This window comes from Bemisia tabaci, chromosome 5, assembly GCF_918797505.1.
Source record: "Bemisia tabaci chromosome 5, PGI_BMITA_v3".
Taxonomy (NCBI): Eukaryota; Metazoa; Arthropoda; class Insecta; order Hemiptera; family Aleyrodidae; genus Bemisia; species Bemisia tabaci.
Window position 1 is genome coordinate 38,772,174 of NC_092797.1, and position 18,327 is coordinate 38,790,500.

General features: G+C 39.4%; 2 protein-coding genes across 2 annotated transcripts in view; both read left to right on the forward strand.

Moving 5' to 3' along the window:
• Positions 1–280: 280 nt before the first annotated feature.
• Positions 281–2,188, forward strand: LOC140224640 (uncharacterized). The gene is made up of 2 exons (XM_072300675.1): positions 281–595; positions 1,784–2,188. Exons 1-2 carry the CDS (start codon positions 361–363, stop codon positions 1,957–1,959), a joined length of 411 nt encoding a protein of 136 aa, XP_072156776.1. The 5' UTR covers positions 281–360; the 3' UTR covers positions 1,960–2,188.
• A 7,107-nt stretch (positions 2,189–9,295) lies between these two features.
• The window catches only part of LOC109040814 (transmembrane protein 205), a 42,258-nt gene continuing 33,226 nt past the window's right edge, over positions 9,296–18,327 (forward strand). Inside the window, exon 1 of the mRNA XM_019056892.2 lies at positions 9,296–9,772. Coding sequence (XP_018912437.1) covers positions 9,477–9,772 — 296 coding nt within the window. The 5' untranslated portion in view covers positions 9,296–9,476. The remainder of the gene's footprint in view (positions 9,773–18,327) is intronic.

Genomic DNA, 18,327 nt, shown 5'->3' on the forward strand with positions numbered 1-18,327 from the left:
GAGATTTTGAGGACGAAAAACCGTGGACAAAACACATTGGACGAAAAATTAATGGAAAAAGAAATTGGACCAGAATTTCTGTAACCCAGGTCGCCAAATATAGTGATTTCTGTCATTAGCAGTGAGCGCTAGTTGAATCTGAAAATTTCATAACGATTTTCACTCATAACTCTAACTCTCATTCAGCCCTAGTAAATGTTATTATTAAAACAATGTCTGTGTGATATAAGTAACGTGTAAAATGTGAAAATTGAAAATTAGTAAGACCGGAGGCGAGAGAGAGACCGTCCCCGTTGTTGTCGTGACCTCTTGTAGCTATAAAGCAACCACTGTACCAAATTAAGATACCATCCCGCAAGGATGGCTGGAGGAAATACGACTTCCATCGTGGCTCAAAAACTTCTCGACCAGTACAAAACCCCGGGGAAATTCCAGGCACCACCCAGTGAAATACCACCGAGATTTACAAGTGGCCGCAAATCTAAGACCGCGCTAACAAGCAAGTTGGCTCCGAGCGTCCGTGCCCGCTGTCCGCTGTCTCTTCCGTGGACCCCTTGGAGTGCTGCTGTGCTGGATCTTGGAGATTTACTTGGAGGTAGTTTGCAGCATTTACAACTGAAATATGTCTGCTTTGGCTTATAACGGGTAGGCAGGATAGATATCGTGCGCCAAGATTAGACTGCTTCGACTTAAACCCTTTTCGTCCTGCGAGGAAGCTTTCATGCGTATATAACTTTACCACTACGTTAACTAGCACCCTTATTGATGATAACGTACCATGCTAGAGTTCAAAATCATCAACATGTCTAAGTAGACTTGGGTGCAAAAAGGGGGGGGGGGTGAACACTTTGGTGAACCTATAGAGGGAGTATCCAATAACGTCCAGTTATCGGACACATTTTGCCAATATTACCTGCCCTCATAATATGTATACAATTTACAGGTAGGGAAATATTCTCTTTGAAATCATCCATCCAAAAAAAAAAACCACAGAGACGCACGGTGAATGCTCGGACAATTATATAACTTAATACTTGACTGAGATTCAATCACAATTTAAATCTTAATTGATGATTTTATATCTGAGAAATACCTGATCAACTCTAGGTCGATCTAGTTGGCATTTGGACTTGGATTATCTAAGTGTCATAGGTATTCTTTACTTTATTTCTTCAACTACTTTTCCAAAGTTGACCCAATTGGTTTCAAGAAAGCCGCATCTTGGGATTTACTGGAGCATATCGCCATCGAATGGCCCCAATTATAATCCTCTCCAGTATAATAAATCACGCACCTAATGTGCCTATACTTTCTCGGAGGTTGGAAATTTGAAAGTAAAATGCCAATCGGATTTGTGAAATACGCTCGGACGAAAAATCCCATCGGGCTTAGAAACGCATTTCCTTTTGATCAATCTATAATGAGCTAATTTTCGCCACGAACAAAAATCGCACGAAGGATCCTCTAGCTTGAAGACTTTAACATGTTCAGTGAATAACTTTGACAGCGCTTCAGGTAAATCCCGATCTAATGAGAATTTTATCGATGAGCAGACGGCGAAATGATCAGAATTTAGCGTACGTAGAAAAATGCACCAATGCTATAAAATTGACTAGACCCGTCTTCTGAATGCATTAAAATAAGAAGCCAGTTTGAATATTAATAGATAATAGCCGTGCATTGGATTTTATATTAGCTCAAAAAGCTGCTTTCCATTCGTAATTATATGAATTCAACATTCAACACAATTTGCCGCATTTTTGAATAATTCATTTTTTATCAGCTGTGCTGCCAATAAAAGATGGGACTTACGTCAAGACTAGAAACGTCAGTTTGTCACATCGCGTTGGAGGAGAGATGGAACGGCACAGAACAGAATGGAACGGTGGTAACGGCTTGCTGGTCGATCGCAGATTTCTGCCTACGTCATTGGTGTATTTGAATGATAACATTTTTTAAGATCACCATACAAGATTTTATAATTGCATACTACATTTTATAATTCCGCCTAATAAACTTTATACACTACTACCATTACAATTTCACTCTGAATACACTTGAAAGTTAAACGCGCATGTAAATAGATATATTTTAATTGGTTTAGTCTAGAGAGTGAGATCATTTCAAAATCCTAGATTTTGTACTCAAAAAAATAAAGAAGGATGTAAATTAATTGAAAGCTTGGGTCATAGCCACAGTGAGGTCATGGGGTAGGTGTTGATTCTGTAATAGTTTTTCAAACCCTTCCCACTTTGAAAAAATTTAAAAATGGAAATGTAACATGACGTGCCCTCCGATTCATGAGATCGTTTCGCAGCAGTAAGACCCTGGGTTATAATTCGAAGACTTTCAACACAGCTGGCTCACCCATGGATCATTTACCTGACAATAGCCAAAACTCAAAGGAATCGACTCGACAGGTCTATGAAGATAATTATTTCATTTTAAATACGTCTTTCATAACAGACTATCACAACTATCCGTTTTTTTTCCTCCAGAAGTTTATAACCAAATTCAGTAGCTCAAGATAGGGAGACAATATTTTTTTTCTTTTTCAATGTAGTTATAATTACAGTACCAACGAATGAAACGTAATTCGTAAGTAAGATATCAAAGAATAATTTTTTTTCACCTGTCCTTAACGTCTAATATACATCAAGTATCAATACATTATCAAATTTTTATTTTACAGGCAAATTTTTCAACAGAAGATTATCGAACATTTTTACTCCAAACCGTTCAAATAGCTCTCAACATATTTTAAATGAATCGCTCAAGAAAGAACAAGGAGCATCGTACGCAGTTCTGGTGCTCAACATAGATACGCGAGGTCACATCACTGCAAGCAACTATTACTGCTCTAAAGCCGCTCAAATTGCCTGCTCTGGCGATTGAAGGCGGACTCGCTGAAATGAGTGCGCAACATTCAACGAACAATGGTAGTAGGCTGCTAATGCTAGCTTGTTTTAATTATGGAAGGCAAACTGGTCTGAATGAGCTCTAAGGACTCTAAGGGACAGTTTTAATGTAAATCGGCGCGGTATCGTTCAATGCACGCTTTACTCATCGCTACTGAGTAGATGATTCATTTTTAATCTTCGGCACTGTACTGACACGGTATATCTTTTCCTTGTCGAAAAAAATGAGTATTATTAACCCGAGGATGCACTTCATCTAAACCGTTTGAACTGACCTACGCAAACAAATAAAGTAAAATACTATAAAATAAAATAAAATAATGTAAAATAACATAAAAAAAATAAAAAAAAATGCACAGGCTACACACTAAGACAATAATAAAAACACATTAAAATAAAAAAACAAATGGGTACAAAAAGCTAAGGAGACATAAAAAAACCAGGACGTTTCGGGCCAATTACATGCCCATTCTCAACTGGAACAGAAGCTGAAAAATGTAAAAATTAAAACGAGAAAATGAGCATGCAACTGACCGAGGTAGGGGTAGGAATCAGTGCAAACCCGACGAGGGTAAATTGGCCCGAAACGTCCTGGTTTGTTTTATGTCTCCTTAGCCTTGTATATACCCATTTGTTTTTTGTATTTCAATGTGCTTTTATTGTTGTCTGCATTCGGGCTATTGTGTCTCATCTCTCTCTTATTAAGTACCCTTACAAAGTGCGCTACCTATATTTTCCTTTAATCTAAAAAATCAGTATTCTCTATCGCGGGTTAATTTATCGTGTAAGCTTGAACTGGCCCCATGCAGGGGTCATGATACAAGCAGATAGGCTGCCAACAGCCGTGAGAAACAGAGCAACAGTCTCTGAGTAGACTAGATCGCGACTCGGCGAAATCAGAGTGGAAAAATCGTCTCTCCTCTGACGTAAGAGCGTATATAAAGTTCCACGTGAGCCTCGAAAAGCATAGCATAATACGAGTCGCAGGGCTCACACAGATATTGAGATACGCCCTTACGTCAGAGGAGGGACGAAATGCAGCCAGATCGATCGGATCAAGAACCGCATCCAACGAGTATTGATGAGTTTGCTGGGTCATCATTCAACGTATGCTCGGAGAAGAGAATTTGCGGGAGTGATGGACACGAACAAATTAAGGACCTCGGTACAAAGTAGTGTCATAAACGACACTGATGAATAATGCTTTCGACCCCTTCGCGGGTTGGGTGGTGGGCCTATGATAGTCTCCGTTTTGCATAGATCTAGGCTAGGTGCGAGGTTGCCATATCATCAACAAAAATATTCGCTCGTTCACCTTAACAGTAGCGTGTATACCATAAGGAGACACTTAATTCATAGTTTCAATTTGCGTTTTTAAAACCTATTTATGATTTTTTGTTATCAAGCATAGAGGCTTGAAGATTACAACTCATAGGCAACGAAAATGGGATGGCAAAATGACAACGAAATCACAACTCACAGAATCATAGAATCAAAATTGCAGGACTAGAATTTCACGAAATTTTTTGCGTGGTAAAATGCGTATACATGTTACGCACAGAATGTGTAATTGCCCAATTCATGAATTGGGCAGATTTTTGCTCATTTCATGAAATGGGCAATGTTGTTGCCCAAATTGTGAAATGGCACCAAAATTGCCCATTTCATGAATTGGGGCGGGAAAAAATTGCCCAATTCACGCATTGGGCAAAAAATGAAAAAAACGCTCACACTCAATTTGTGTAATTGCCCAATTCGTGAACTGGGGCATGAAAATATTGAAAGTAAGTATTGAACAAAGTAGAAAGTAGGAAATGATATCATGCTAATGTAACTCACCTAATTGTTATTGGCGCAGGTCCTTTGCGGGTGGCAAGCGGAATTGCACTGCACTTTATTCTTGAAGCAACGGCACTGTAAGGTGCGACACATAGATTTTTTGCAGGAGCACCGCTGGTAGGTACCCCTGTCCACTTCCGTGGAGCACTGGCCTGAAGTTCGTTCAATGGGGTCTTAACACTACCTACCACGAGGCCATCAAAATGGAGCCATATTCGGCAATGTTTGGTGTAAAGGCTAAAATGGGAGTTGCTTCTTCTGTGCCCTCCTGTTACCTTGAAAAACTTCAAAATGCGCTAGACGAAGAAGTGTTCGAAAGTGTCATTAATGGTTGTCAAATTATTACGGATGCTGTTATTGAAATAGCCGCCGACATTGAACCCAGTGACATAACAACAGCAGTACAATCAACATCTCTACCCGAGTCTCAATCTAACACTCCAACGACCTCAGAGAGTAGCGATGCAAAGGCGTGCGACATTCAACCCAGTGACATAACAACAGCAGAGTCTCAGCCTAACATTCCAACGACCTCAGAGAGTAGCAATGCAAAGGCATCAAAGGCTCATCCTGCAGTAACGCTTCGTCAGAAAGTGAGCGAAAATTTAAAAGTTTTTGAAGTTGTGAAATATAAAGGTCTGAAGGTGGAGGATGTGCCGCAAGATTGTTTCAGTGTTCGGGAATTGGTACGGAAAATGTCCGTCGGAAGTGGACAGGGGTACCAGCGGTGCTCCTGCAAAAAATCTATGTGTCGCACCTTACAGTGCCGTTGCTTCAAGAATAAAGTGCATTGCAATTCCGCTTGCCACCCGCAAAGGACCTGCGCCAATAACAATTAGGTGAGTTACATTAGCATGATATCATTTCCTACTTTCTACTTTGTTCAATACTTACTTTCAATATTTTCATGCCCCAGTTCACGAATTGGGCAATTACACAAATTGTGTGTGAGCGTTTTTTTTCATTTTTTGCCCAATTTTTGGGCAATTTTTTCCCGCCCCAATTCATGAAATGGGCAATTTTGGTGCCATTTCACAATTTGGGCAACAACATTGCCCATTTCATGAAATGAGCAAAAATCTGCCCAATTCATGAACTGGGCAATTACACATTCTGTGCGTAACATACATAGCACAAGACGTTCGTCGAATCAGTCATTCTAAGAACGGCTAAGCATCAAAATAATGAATATTGAAAATATATTGTTGATTTGTTATTTTCTAGATATAAATGCATTTTCTAGCAAAGTGATAAGCACAACCAGGGCCGGATTAAGGGGGTGATCACATGGGCCGCGGCTAATGGCGGCAAATTTTGCAATCTTTTTGAATGTATAGGTATCAAAAAATGAGAGAAAACAATCGGATTCAGTAATTAAATTACAAACGAGAAAAGGCGACAAAATCTCTCATTTCCTGAGAGTAAAAGTATAGTAATTTCTAATTTTGTCGTCTTTCGGTGATACAAGAGACAACACCTTTCCAGTCGACCAGTCGAGTTAAGAGAGAAACCAAACACGCAATTTGACCTGGAACGGAGCGGCGCGGCGGTCGGCATGTAACACATAGCGCCTACAAGACTGCATGAATACTTCCCGCATTGCGTCAAACAGTATGATCAGCAGCGGTCGGCGTGAAACGCATAGCGCCCACAAGACTGCATGAATACCTCGCGAACCTTTGTTAGTGTTGACAGGGCTTTTACAAAAAATGTGCCCAACACGAGTAAACACGTCTTATACACCCCTCCCCCACTGATACGCTCACTTGATGGATTTTATTTTTATAGATCGTATTCGACAGATCACACGGGTGAAATTATATTGATATCGATTGGTTCAATATGTAACCACAGCCAAATGGTTGATCATTGCTGCAAATTTTCTGGTCTACCTCAAAAACTGAAGGCAAAATAGCATAGAACGTGATTTCCTTACCTCCTCCATGTCAATTTTGCCTATTATATTTTCAGTTAGAAACTGTCATTATGATCACACGTCTGTTTTGTTAAAAGGAATTGCCATTACATCTCGATGAATCTCAATTAAAGAATCAAGTATTTGAACATTTGTGGTCAATGGAATAGGCAATCGATTAATTTCGATCAAATTTATCGATCATCCGTCCCATTTGAGTATAACTTAGATTCTACTTGCTGTCAATGAAGAAACTCTCACTATAAATATTGAGGAAAACATAGTTTTTCTATCGATTTGAATAACCTCATTCCACGTAGTAATTGCTTTGATCATAAAAAATTGAGTCTTGGTCCAGTGACCAATGAACATATTGACTTCGATATATAATCCATGTTTACACTGTATGATGAGTGGGAATACTCTTATCGATTATTTTCGATCAAAATGTGCAAGATGTATCAAGACAGTTGTTAAGAACTGAAACATAAATACTGCTTAGATCGCCAAAGAATTCTTAAATGAACGGATAGTTGAGTTAATACTGTACTCTTTTGAGAGAAAAAATGCAGTGTTTTTACCGCTTTAAAGCTCCTTTGCATATTGTCCGCACAAGGAAAATCTACGATTGAATGAATGACAACAATTTTGCTCTAGAGGTGGACCTGTCAGAGGCTCAAAGGTCGCGTGTGGAGACATAACATCCACAGACTGTGCCTTCCATTATAAATATGAAGTTCATAAAAAACTGCACTAGCAATGTGAGGAACGACAATAACAGCAATGGTGCAAAAAGGATGAAATTTAAACGCGGACCAAAATGGAATAGAAAGGAAGTTTGGAATACTAACTGGCAGGGTTTATACACACGCGGGACAACTATAACCAGGGCCGGATTAACGAGGTGGCCATATGGGCCGCGGCTCATGGCGGCAAAATGTAGGGGGTGGCAAATTTTGCAACTGTTTTGAATGTAGGTATCAAAAAAAAGAGAGAAAAATCGGATTCAGAAAATAAATTACAAACGCGAAAAAGCTACAATATCTCTCATTTCCTGAGAGTAAACGCATAGTAAGTTCTAATTTTGTCGTCTTGCGGTGATACAAGAGACAACACCTTTAATTAGTAGAGTTAAGAGAGAAACCAAACACGCAATTTGACCTGGAACAGAGCGGCGCGGCGGTTGGCATGAAACGCATAGCGCCTACAAGAATACCTGAATACTTCACGCATTGCGTCAAACGCACTGTGGTCAACAGCAGCTGGCTTGAAACGTATGGCGCATACAAGACTGCATGAATACTTCACGCATTGCGCCAAACAGTGTGGTCAGCTCAGCAGCGGTCGGCGTGAAAGCCTAGCGCCTACAAGACTGCATGAATACCTCGCGCATTGCGCCAACACAGTGCGCTCGGCGCGGCGGTGGAAGTTAGAATTTTTAACCACATTTATGTTTGTTCTTTCATAATTTTTTCGTTCGTTTTTTATAGATGGAAGGCCTTGTCCAAACAGGGATGGGTTTACAAAACTGAAGTTTTGTCAGTGTTGACAGGGCTTTCACAAAAAATGTGCCCAACACGAGTATACGCGTCTTATACACCCCTCCCCCACCGGCACGTTCACTGAATGGTTTTTATAGATCGTATTCGGCAGATCACACAGGTGGGATTATATTGATATCGATTTGGTTCAATACCCAACCACAGCCTCAAAAGTCAATTTAGAGATCTGAGGTAACGGGTCTAATGAGATCAAATTTGTATTCTCAAACTTATTTATTCTTTTGGCAATGAAAAGTGAAATTGTTAGGAATTTTCTCATTTTCAGCTTTTCCAAATTAAATCCTAAAATTTTTGTTTGAGGTTATGTTCTATTGTTTTGAACCGAGCGATACATCGAACCACTGTTGAATACGATCTATTGATGTTTAAAAACAAATGAGAAGGGGCGGAAAAAAACAGGTGGCCCATGGGCGGCAAGTAGGTAAATCTGGCCCTGACTATAACCATTTTCAAAAATGGAGGGGGGTTCAGAGGCGTTAGAAGAGAGTGATCCTCTGTGATCCTCCAGCCCGGAGGATCACAAACTCTTAAAGTTCGAACATTTTAAAGATTAAAAAGATACTTGGAAGAAAGTAGAATTTCACCTCTCTAGGTACACCGAATACATTGTTAACATAATGTATTCATTCCACTGATTTTTTTTTCAGTGTTCTTTATTTTTTCCCCAAATCGGGGAAGGGAAGGGGGATGCATTTAATCTGACGTCAGTTTTAAGAAAGGGTCTAGAGTTTCCTGACAGGCATATACCAACGGCTGAAGGGGGGGGGGGGTCCTAAAAATCGGAAAAGCATACCTGACGTCATCCGTGGACCTCATTTCATCAGAAAGTTCAGTCCCTCCGAGTAGTAGAGCGAATCATTTTTTCCACCTGGGGATCTCCAACTTTTTCTGCTCGGACGGATATATTCGATCAGATCAGCCATCGGTGGAAAAAGCCCACAAAAGGATCATCCCGCGGTAGGGTCCGGGGACGTGCAAGATTGGAGCGCCCAATGGGAGAGCGCGTGTGGCGGCGGGGGGCAGGGGGGAGGGGTCGGTGAAAAGTTTTAAAGCAATGGAAGGCGTTGAGTCGCCCTTCAGTAACGAGTATAAGCCAGGCGCGGACGGTCACGTCGGCTCACAGCGAATTTCACGATACCGCCGAACGCGAAGCGTACGTCAAACGCAGTGGTAACCAATAGTTAAGTGCGGAACCCGCGATCTCTGTAAAAAGTTTAGTCAATTTTCTCTCTGTCTCTCGCCATGTGTAAAGTTACAAAGCTCGATTCGCCGGTCCTCCTCAAGATGCGACACCCGCACGGAGTGAACAACAACGGCGACGACAAGAGTGCGGATAAAGAGTTCAAGCCGTACAAAATTAGTGATGATCCCGCGGAGATAATGCAGAACAAGGTGGTAGACACGGAAAAGCTCCTAAGTCGGACTAAAGAGGAAAAGCCGGAGCAAGACATCCTCGGCCAAAGCACGGATGTGTTAAGATCTTTTATTAGTTTGTGCAATGAAATGTTAGTTAGAGCCAAGGAATTTTACTATCAAAGGTAAGTCCAGGACATATGTTTCATTTCTCTTGAGCTTGTAGTATGGTAGTCAACTATAGAGTCCATGGTAACGCGCATCGAAATTCCGGTAGCATTCACCATACTTACCATGAATGCTTCTGGAAATATGGTTATCCTCATAGTAATCTACAAATGTATATTTGCTTCATAAATCAATTTGATTTATGGTAAAATTGGGAAAACATACGCTAGAATCTACCATACTTTTTCAGTGTACAAGTGAAAATAACCAATCCGAGAGGTTCAAGGAGCAGTTCCTGAGTTTTTCAAACTTTCTTTATTTTACATAGTTCAAAATTGAATGTCACGTCTGGCTTTAAAATATGAGTGCAAAAGAGAGTTCGTGGACCTAGTTAGTCAGGAGAAAGTTACACTTGAGTTTCCATCTAATCAACGTTATTTGTGGGATCGATTGGATTTAATTTTACTAAAAGTAATCATGCACAAATTAATTCAATCAAAAGTACCTATATGTAGGTCAAAACGTCGAACTGATGCTTCATACATGAACGTATTTATGCTAAAAGGAACTATGTGCATCGGGTTTACGTGCAACATAGTTCCTTTTAGCATTCCAAGAAGGAACTTTCTCAAAACAAAAGAGACACCTAAAGCGCATGTAGCTTATAGCACGAAAGAGGTCTCATTGACCTAAATGATGACAACGGAGTAATGTGTAATTGTCTATTTCTTTGAGAACTGGTATTTTACATGGTTTCTTATTGACACCATGTTCCAGACTGCGGTAAAATCAATCTGATGCAATACTCTCAATTCGGAAGCACGGTGTATCGTCCATGGTCCACAACCCTAATAAGCAGTTTATAATAATTGTATACTTTTCTGAACATGAAATATCACCCGATTCGCTTTAAATTTTAACTGAAAAAGCTTCGATCATTTCCACGTGTAACATTTCTCCATATGGTAAGTGCTGTGGCGATACCATATGGAAAGTAGTTTCATCTCTGAATAGTAGTCATGGGGTCAATTTGAGAAAGTTAGAATGGCACGGTGATCTGCATTTAGAAAATGCAATGCTGATAATGTAATGTTAATATGTACCTAGCTTTGAAAAGACAGAAATCTGCATGTGTGAGAACTGCATAGGATTAGTCCGAATTCACGTTTCCTAACCATTTACTGAAGATGACTGAACATTCCGGAATTTCCGAGTTAGTTAGCGTGACAATGGTGATACCTCATTCGAACTTCAAACATTTACAAAGGAGCTAGGGTTCTCATGAAGTTTGGAGTCTAAATAAACCGCTGGAATTGCTGATCTTACTTTAATCCCTATGGCATGCATGCGTGGAGGTTTTCCAAAAGTATCATCATTGCTATCCTAGATATTTTCTTAAGCAGTACTTAAATATTTTTTAAATAATTTGGAAAACGAGAGAATTTTTAAGAACGTAACATAAGAGCACATGAGTATTTAAGTAGTGAAAAAATTGGTCACCTTAGGCCCCCGCTTGCGATAAGGGACAAGGGGGGAACCTCATTTCGGTACAGGGCAAGCACAGGCACAGAAGACACAAGAAAAAATCCCCAAATAGACATTATTATTCTTGCATGGTGGATTATTCCTGGTCTGCCTCTAAAACGTCAGTCAAATTTTCAGAAAATACCACCACCAACTAGTAATGTTATGCAGCATTTACGCTTTGTCACAGAGTCGTGTTTTAATGGCTAAAATATTGTGTAAAAACAACTTATCATAACATTCGACCCAGCGCCAATTTTCTAATCACAACTCTAACGAAAATATTGCCCTTTGAGAGACAAGGTTACCTTCGTCATCCATCGCGGTGGTGCATGCCATGGTTTTTTCCACTGAGAATCTATCAACCGATAATATGAATGCGTTTGCCCTGGTTTCTCCGCGTGCAATACTAATTCAGGCAAATTGAAAGAAACCATGACACATTACGTAGTAGATGATGTCGAACACCTTGTCGGAGGACTATATCTCCGTCGATATCAGGAATTTTGCTGTCGGATACTTTACCTACTATTTTTTTCTATTGAATTAATCCTGCCGTGATAGCGAAGAGAGCAGCAAGTGCAAAAATGAAGTTTTGAGGAAACGGGTTCAGAAACTTCTGACCGAAAATTTTATTGAAAGCCTTCGCTTTTTGTCAAATTGCCACTAATCCTCCGAAAGACTCCTAGTAATCGGTTGCACTCTTAAAAATGGACTGATTTTATTTCAATTACACAAAAAGTATTTTTCATTTTCAAGCTAAGCTATTGTTAGGCAAGACAGCCGTAAGTGCTATCTTCTGCATGCTCTCGTGGTTGCGTTTAGGACACACAACAAACACATTTTCACGTTAGAAATTGGCAGAAGAGAGCGGCACTTTACTTGAATGCACAGCTTTCATTGGCTCTCTGGAGGAATAATGTCACTTACTGCTGTCGTCCCTGAAACTACGACACACTGGAAAAAAAAAACACATTGGATCTAGAGTCCAGACTCTTGAAAACATTGACAAGAAAAAGGACTCTTGATTCAATCAGATGTAAGCTTAAATCAAAAAGAAATCCGCTCAAATTAAGAGGCTTGGTTCTTTATTCAAGCTTAAATCTGATTGAATCAAGAGTATTTTTTTTGTCGATGTTTTTAAAAGTCTGGGCTCTAGATCCCATGTGTTTTTTTTCCAGTGCATTGTCTGCTCACTTACGGTTTCCTTATGTCTCGTTTTGATACAATTAAGATGAATTTGGTTGTTTTAGCAATTTGAGCGATTTCATCTGAAAGAGATTAAGCGAATTTTGAAGGAAACTCGATTTCGAACATTTGACACTTACTGCTCTCTTCGCTGTCACGGCAGAATCGTATGTGCTTGCTCTAGGCGCGCGCAGGGGCCATTAACAGCTATCCACTTGCTCTCAATCGTCCTTTAATCCCTCGGAGTCGGAAGCAGGACCATGACCGCGTGACCGTGAAAATTAGAAAGAGGAACTCCCATTTGGTCGCAGTAATAAGGCCTCGAGACGCAGTAACATCCTCTTATCCTGAAACGCAGTCACGCCTGGAGTTTCTTCCGGGATCCACACAAATTGGGATCGCCAAGATTCAGCACGCACTAGCATGTAGGCGACAAAGAAATGCATTTTTTTATCGAATGATTCGACTGATAGATGCCCTTAACTAGGATAGAAGTAAAATGTACATACTGCTCTTACTGCCGTTCTTAGCAAAAACGCCGTAACTCCATCCAATATTTTTCAGCCTTTGTAACTGACGAAATGTTTCATTACACCGAAAGTCTAACGTCCATTTATCCTTATCCCCCTGAGAAACCAAAATGTTTCGGGGCTAGCGAGGGAAAGGTGGCACAAGGGTAAGGATTTTATGACAAAGTTAAATTGTTGACCGCAAGATTTTCTTTTCTGACCACTGATGATTTGTAGATATGCACCCTAATCTGGAAACTACAAATTATGCTTTTATCTGAAAAATTTGGCACCGTTTTGATCTCCGAGGTTGATACGTTTATACGATGCAAAGAAAGGTGATATATTTTCGCGAGGTCTTTTATCTGATAGCAAAGATACGTTCACTAAAGTAGCTTTAACTTTAAGAGACTAATAAACTGCAGGGACGGATATTGTTGGGCCCATGTGACCGAATTTAATAACGCCTTTGAGTGGGTGAGTCTGGATTCATTATTATCAATAAACTGATCTAACGACCTAAACAGAGACAATCAAATCTCAGGATTAAGATGTATTATATTTACTTACTATCATTTTTTTTGTTGTTGCTAATACAAACGTTCTATCTCAAGATCGAAACAATTTTATGACTCATAAACGGTCATTGTAATCAAATTGACCCTTAATATGCGATGCGGAGAGTTTATGGACGATTCGGTTTTATTCGTGGGGAGTTTTATGATTTTCTAAGAAGAGGCCATTATTAAATAATTTTGGTTTCCATTACCGTCTGAAGGGTAAACTACCTAAAATGCAACCGCAAATTTATATTTCATCATCATTTTCCTCCCCTTTCAATGGTACCGAGCCATTGTATCTCTGATTAATCTTCCGGCAGGACTTACCCAGAGAACTTTTGTTTTCTGGCAAGAAAGTTTAAAAATCACCGTGAAATCTAATCTATTGTATTTATTACTTGCTTTTGTAGGTAAAAAAATATACTTTTCGTCTTCATGATTATCAAGTGTTTGGGATTTAGAAATGGAAAAGCAGAAAACGGAATTTGAAAAAATGCTTTGCGGAACTTAACTGCATGTTTGCTAAAGAAGATAATCACTCCGGTTATTCTATTTAGAGCAAGCTTCAAAACTTTAAATTTTCAAAGCTCTTCACACGTTTATAAATGGAAAAGCCTCATAAAATTAAACTTAAAAACTTAAACGCATATTCATTTAAGTCCTCCAAACTGATTTAAATAGCAACTTCCGTTAGGGTTCATCATCACCGTATGAGTTAGGATCAAAGAAATGATAGAGAAATTCTTCAAACGAACCGCAAATACGGATAAAAATTTAGAGAATCACTCCGGTTATTCTGTTTTAGAGCAAGCTTCAAAACTTCAACTTTTCAAAGCTCTCCACATGTTTATAAATGGAAAACTTTCATAAAATTAAACCTAAAAACTTAAATGCCTATTCATTTAAGTTCTCCAAACTGATTCAAATAGCAAGTTCCGTTAGAGTTCATCATCTCCGTTCGAATCAAGATCAAAGAAATGAGAGAGAAATTCTTCAAACGAACCGCAAATACGGATAAAAATTTGGTCGGATTACGGATCTGCGTGAGGAATTTTCCTCCCGAAAATGGAGGGTAGGTATTCGGAATGATAAATTATTCACCAGCTGAACGTTCAAAACTAGGCTCGTTGATTGAGAGAAGGAGATCAGTTTTATAACTACTCAGCACAAATTTTGCTTTAAATATTCCGATCACGTTGCTGCCGTGAATTTTTACAACACTTCGCCTCTGTTGCTTGCAGCGTGGCCACGTTTTTAGAGCGAATCATCTCGGTTAAAGTCCCGTGAGTTTCAGAATAACTTAAATGAAACTAATATATTCCAACAAGTGAGTAAAATTTACTGACTAAGCCAAATTGATTAGTCTGTTCCATTCCGATTTCAATTTGATAAAAGAAAATCGATGAGGATTTCAGCCTAAAACGTGTGTGCTACATACTGCCAGGACTGTTGAATAACTCCGGAAAAATTAGTTTTTCGCTGATATGATGTTTTACTTGCCACGTATTTTTTATAGCACCAACTATAAAGCCGGGAATTTCGTCCTCATCCACTCGTGCTTAACTGTATTAGTCTCAAAACTTTGTGTCACGATACTCAGTGTTAGACTCGCAATATAGACTTCCACACTTCAGAGAGACAAAATGAAAGAGGAAAAACATTCCATATTGAAAAAAATTAATTTTTATTTTTTTTTTTTAAAAAAAGTGGAAAATTTTCTAGCTTTTAGATGAAGTGCAAATATCTGCAGCGGCATAATGAGGGTTTGATCAGTGATGGTCAATAAAATCATGATTGGAGCGCCTTCATTTCTTGTGATACTCTACGCTTTGTCACGGAGTTAGTTTAGTTGCCTGCCTGATCCGAACCCAATTAAGACTACGCACGGATTGCACCACGCGCTCTCTTGAGTACCCCTGTCACTATACCATGTTTTTACGAAGAAAAAGGTGTCTATTCCAATTAATGGCAAAATATTTTGTTTTCTAATCTTGTTCTCAATTCCTGAATTTTTTTATTTTCTCACTATTCACGGTTTGCGCATTGCATTGCCTGTGACGATTTTTTAATTTAAATTTTTATTTATGTATTTATTTGTCACACCTTGTACTAACACTTGTACTCTTGCGCTCTGCGACTACGACAGCCTATAATGCCTCATAATTATACCTGTAATGTCTTCGCCGACCTATCATTTTATGGAATGTACACCCGTCGCTTTCCTCAAAAAGACATCTAAACTCGATTTAACTTGATTTTATCTTCTCAACCAAGTCCTGTTTCATGTGTCTGATGAAGGTTTCTCCAGCTTCTTGACCAAAGGCTAATGAAGCAAAAGGCTTGTCGAGGCGTCTGTTTATTCGAACAAATCCAAAAGCCGCGGACGATGGAACTTCTTAATCAGCCTCATGTGCATGAATGTGGAAAGAAAGAAAACCGCTGTGTGAAGTGACAGTTGCGTTCGGATGAAAGCTTCAACTTTTCTTCTTCTTTTTTAAACACGACAATTGCGGCTTTGTCAGCTGTTCTCTGCTTAGTCGTGCTTACTTAGTGCATCATCTTTGTCGGCTCAGCATTGTCATGCTTCGTGGTCAGCTGTGCCCGAGGCTGCCACATTTTGCCAAAAATGGGAGTTTTTTGGGGAGTTGGATGCATCTAAGCTAAAGGAGTTCATTTCTAGTTGCAACAAAGAGCAAATATGCCAAACGGATGGATCGAACTTTGGAATTGAAATTTGAAAGCTGTTAGAACCCTTATTTTCTGCGAAAATCTTACCATCGATAGTAGACTCTTGAATCCCAATTTTCTTCTTTTTCCTTAATTTTAAAAAGTATAATATTGTTTTTAAAACTTAGACATTTTTCTCTGATTTTTATTTTCTTGAGATCTAAAGTGAAAGGAAATTTTAGGATTTTAAGAAAGGTGTGATCTCAAAGGTTTATAGCAAACTCATCAGGCAAAGAAAAAATAAATCATACAAAAAGATTGGAGTAGGCACATAATGTTAGGTTCCCTCGATGAAAACTCATAACTAACTCACTTAGTGTCGTCGATGTGATGAGGGTGGCTAAAGTAATCGGAATCGTTCCAGATACTTATTTTCTTTGGTATATAATTTTTAAATGAGTGCTGAAAAAAATGAAAAAAATAAAAATTTCCTTTTCCCTCCAATTTCAGTAATAAGGCCCATCATCACGTATTCTCAAAATAAATTGGCGTATGCTTATTGCTCGCTCTTGTGGTGCAGCGCAAGATAATAAATTAAAAAAGTGCAATTCATTCAGTGTTAAAAATAAAACTAAGCATTCAGGGACAAGTCGTAAAGGGTATAATAAGTTTAATAGCCTTTCCGAGAAATATTATTTATGGGAAAGAAAGCCGCAAGAGATCTAACTGGACAGGTTTGGCAACTTCTCCACGCACCAACTCCAGAGCTCTCTTTGAGCGGTCACTATCCTGCTCTTTTTATACCGCCGAGGAATTTTTTGTGCCAAGATGTTTCGCAAATAAGGGTAGCTGTTAGACCAACTGAGCACAAATCTCACATCACACATTCCTCCCCCGCATGACAGGGCAATCCCGTCTCTAATAGAATCCTCACAGAATTTATCGATGGAAAGGGACATCGATGAGGATGACGGACTGAAAAGGAAGTGGGTAATTGCAAAACTCGAGTTGCATTTTGCATCGCACCCTCTTTGTCTGACCGGGACATATTTATTGCACGTGGATGCACGGCCGGATTATTTCAAGTCGAGGGAACATAAACTACTGGACGGTGCATCTTCATTCAAAGGGTAGAATATCCGATTATAGGGTTACGCGAGAAGAAAAAAAGATGGACCAGAGAACGAGGACATAAACCAAAGGTCTTCGGCCTGGTGTCTCATGACTCTCAAATAAATGTGCGGTTTTTCTTTACGTGGAAAAACGAGTTGGATTTCACTTAGGGCAGGTGCAGGGTTTGAAATAGATATTCTTAAAGAATGCTTCTCGAAAGATGTATACCCCTCCCCTCCGGGATCTCAAATAAGGGGATGGGAGAGCCTACCATCTTCTTCTTTTTCATGTTTCTTCTTTCTATTCTCCGTTTATCTCTTCTTCTCATTTTTTCTCTTCTTCTTGCTCTCTGTAATACTTTTCTTCTTACCACTCTGATTCTTCTTCATTTTCTTCTTTCCCTTTTTTCTCCCTCTGCTTCTCCTTTATTTTATTCTTCTTCTGCTTTTCTTTCTTCATTTTCATCTTCTTCTTCCTCCTTTTTTCCTGATGTTTGATACTTCCATATCTGACTCATATTTCCTAATATTGAATTCCAACCCAGGCTGTTGCACGATGCACATGCACATATGTGATTTTTCAAAGCTCCTCCGCATGTATGCAACCTAATGCCACCCAACTACGGCAAGTCGCAGGTCTGAAAGACCTAATTCCGTCATTCCGTAACTGTCATGTTCAACTAAGTAGTGTTGAGCTTCCGTTGATTTCACACAATGGATGACCATCATTGCAGGATCCCTAAGATATTCTGCCCGGTGGAAGCAAGCACCTTGAGCCTTCTCCGAATGACGCACAAGGGAGCACATGGGAGTGAGTGTGAGGAGAGGGTAAGAAGAACACTGGCAGGCTAAGTAAAAACGCCGTATGAACATTAGAATGTTGCCAAATTTCCACTCAGCAAATATTAATTTCTGAAGAAGTTACGAATATTTTTCCTTGAAAGCTTTAGAAACTTCAGATTAAATTACGAACTAAATTATCTGAAAAATCAGGAGGAAAAAAATCCGCAAA

Coding starts and splice junctions, on each gene's coding strand:
- LOC140224640 (XM_072300675.1), top strand. CDS start 361: ATGGCTGGAGGAAATACGACTTCCATCGTGGCTCAAAAACTTCTCGAC. Junction 596..1,783: donor TCTTGGAGATTTACTTGGAG/GTAGTTTGCAGC, acceptor ATTTTTTATCAG/CTGTGCTGCCAATAAAAGAT.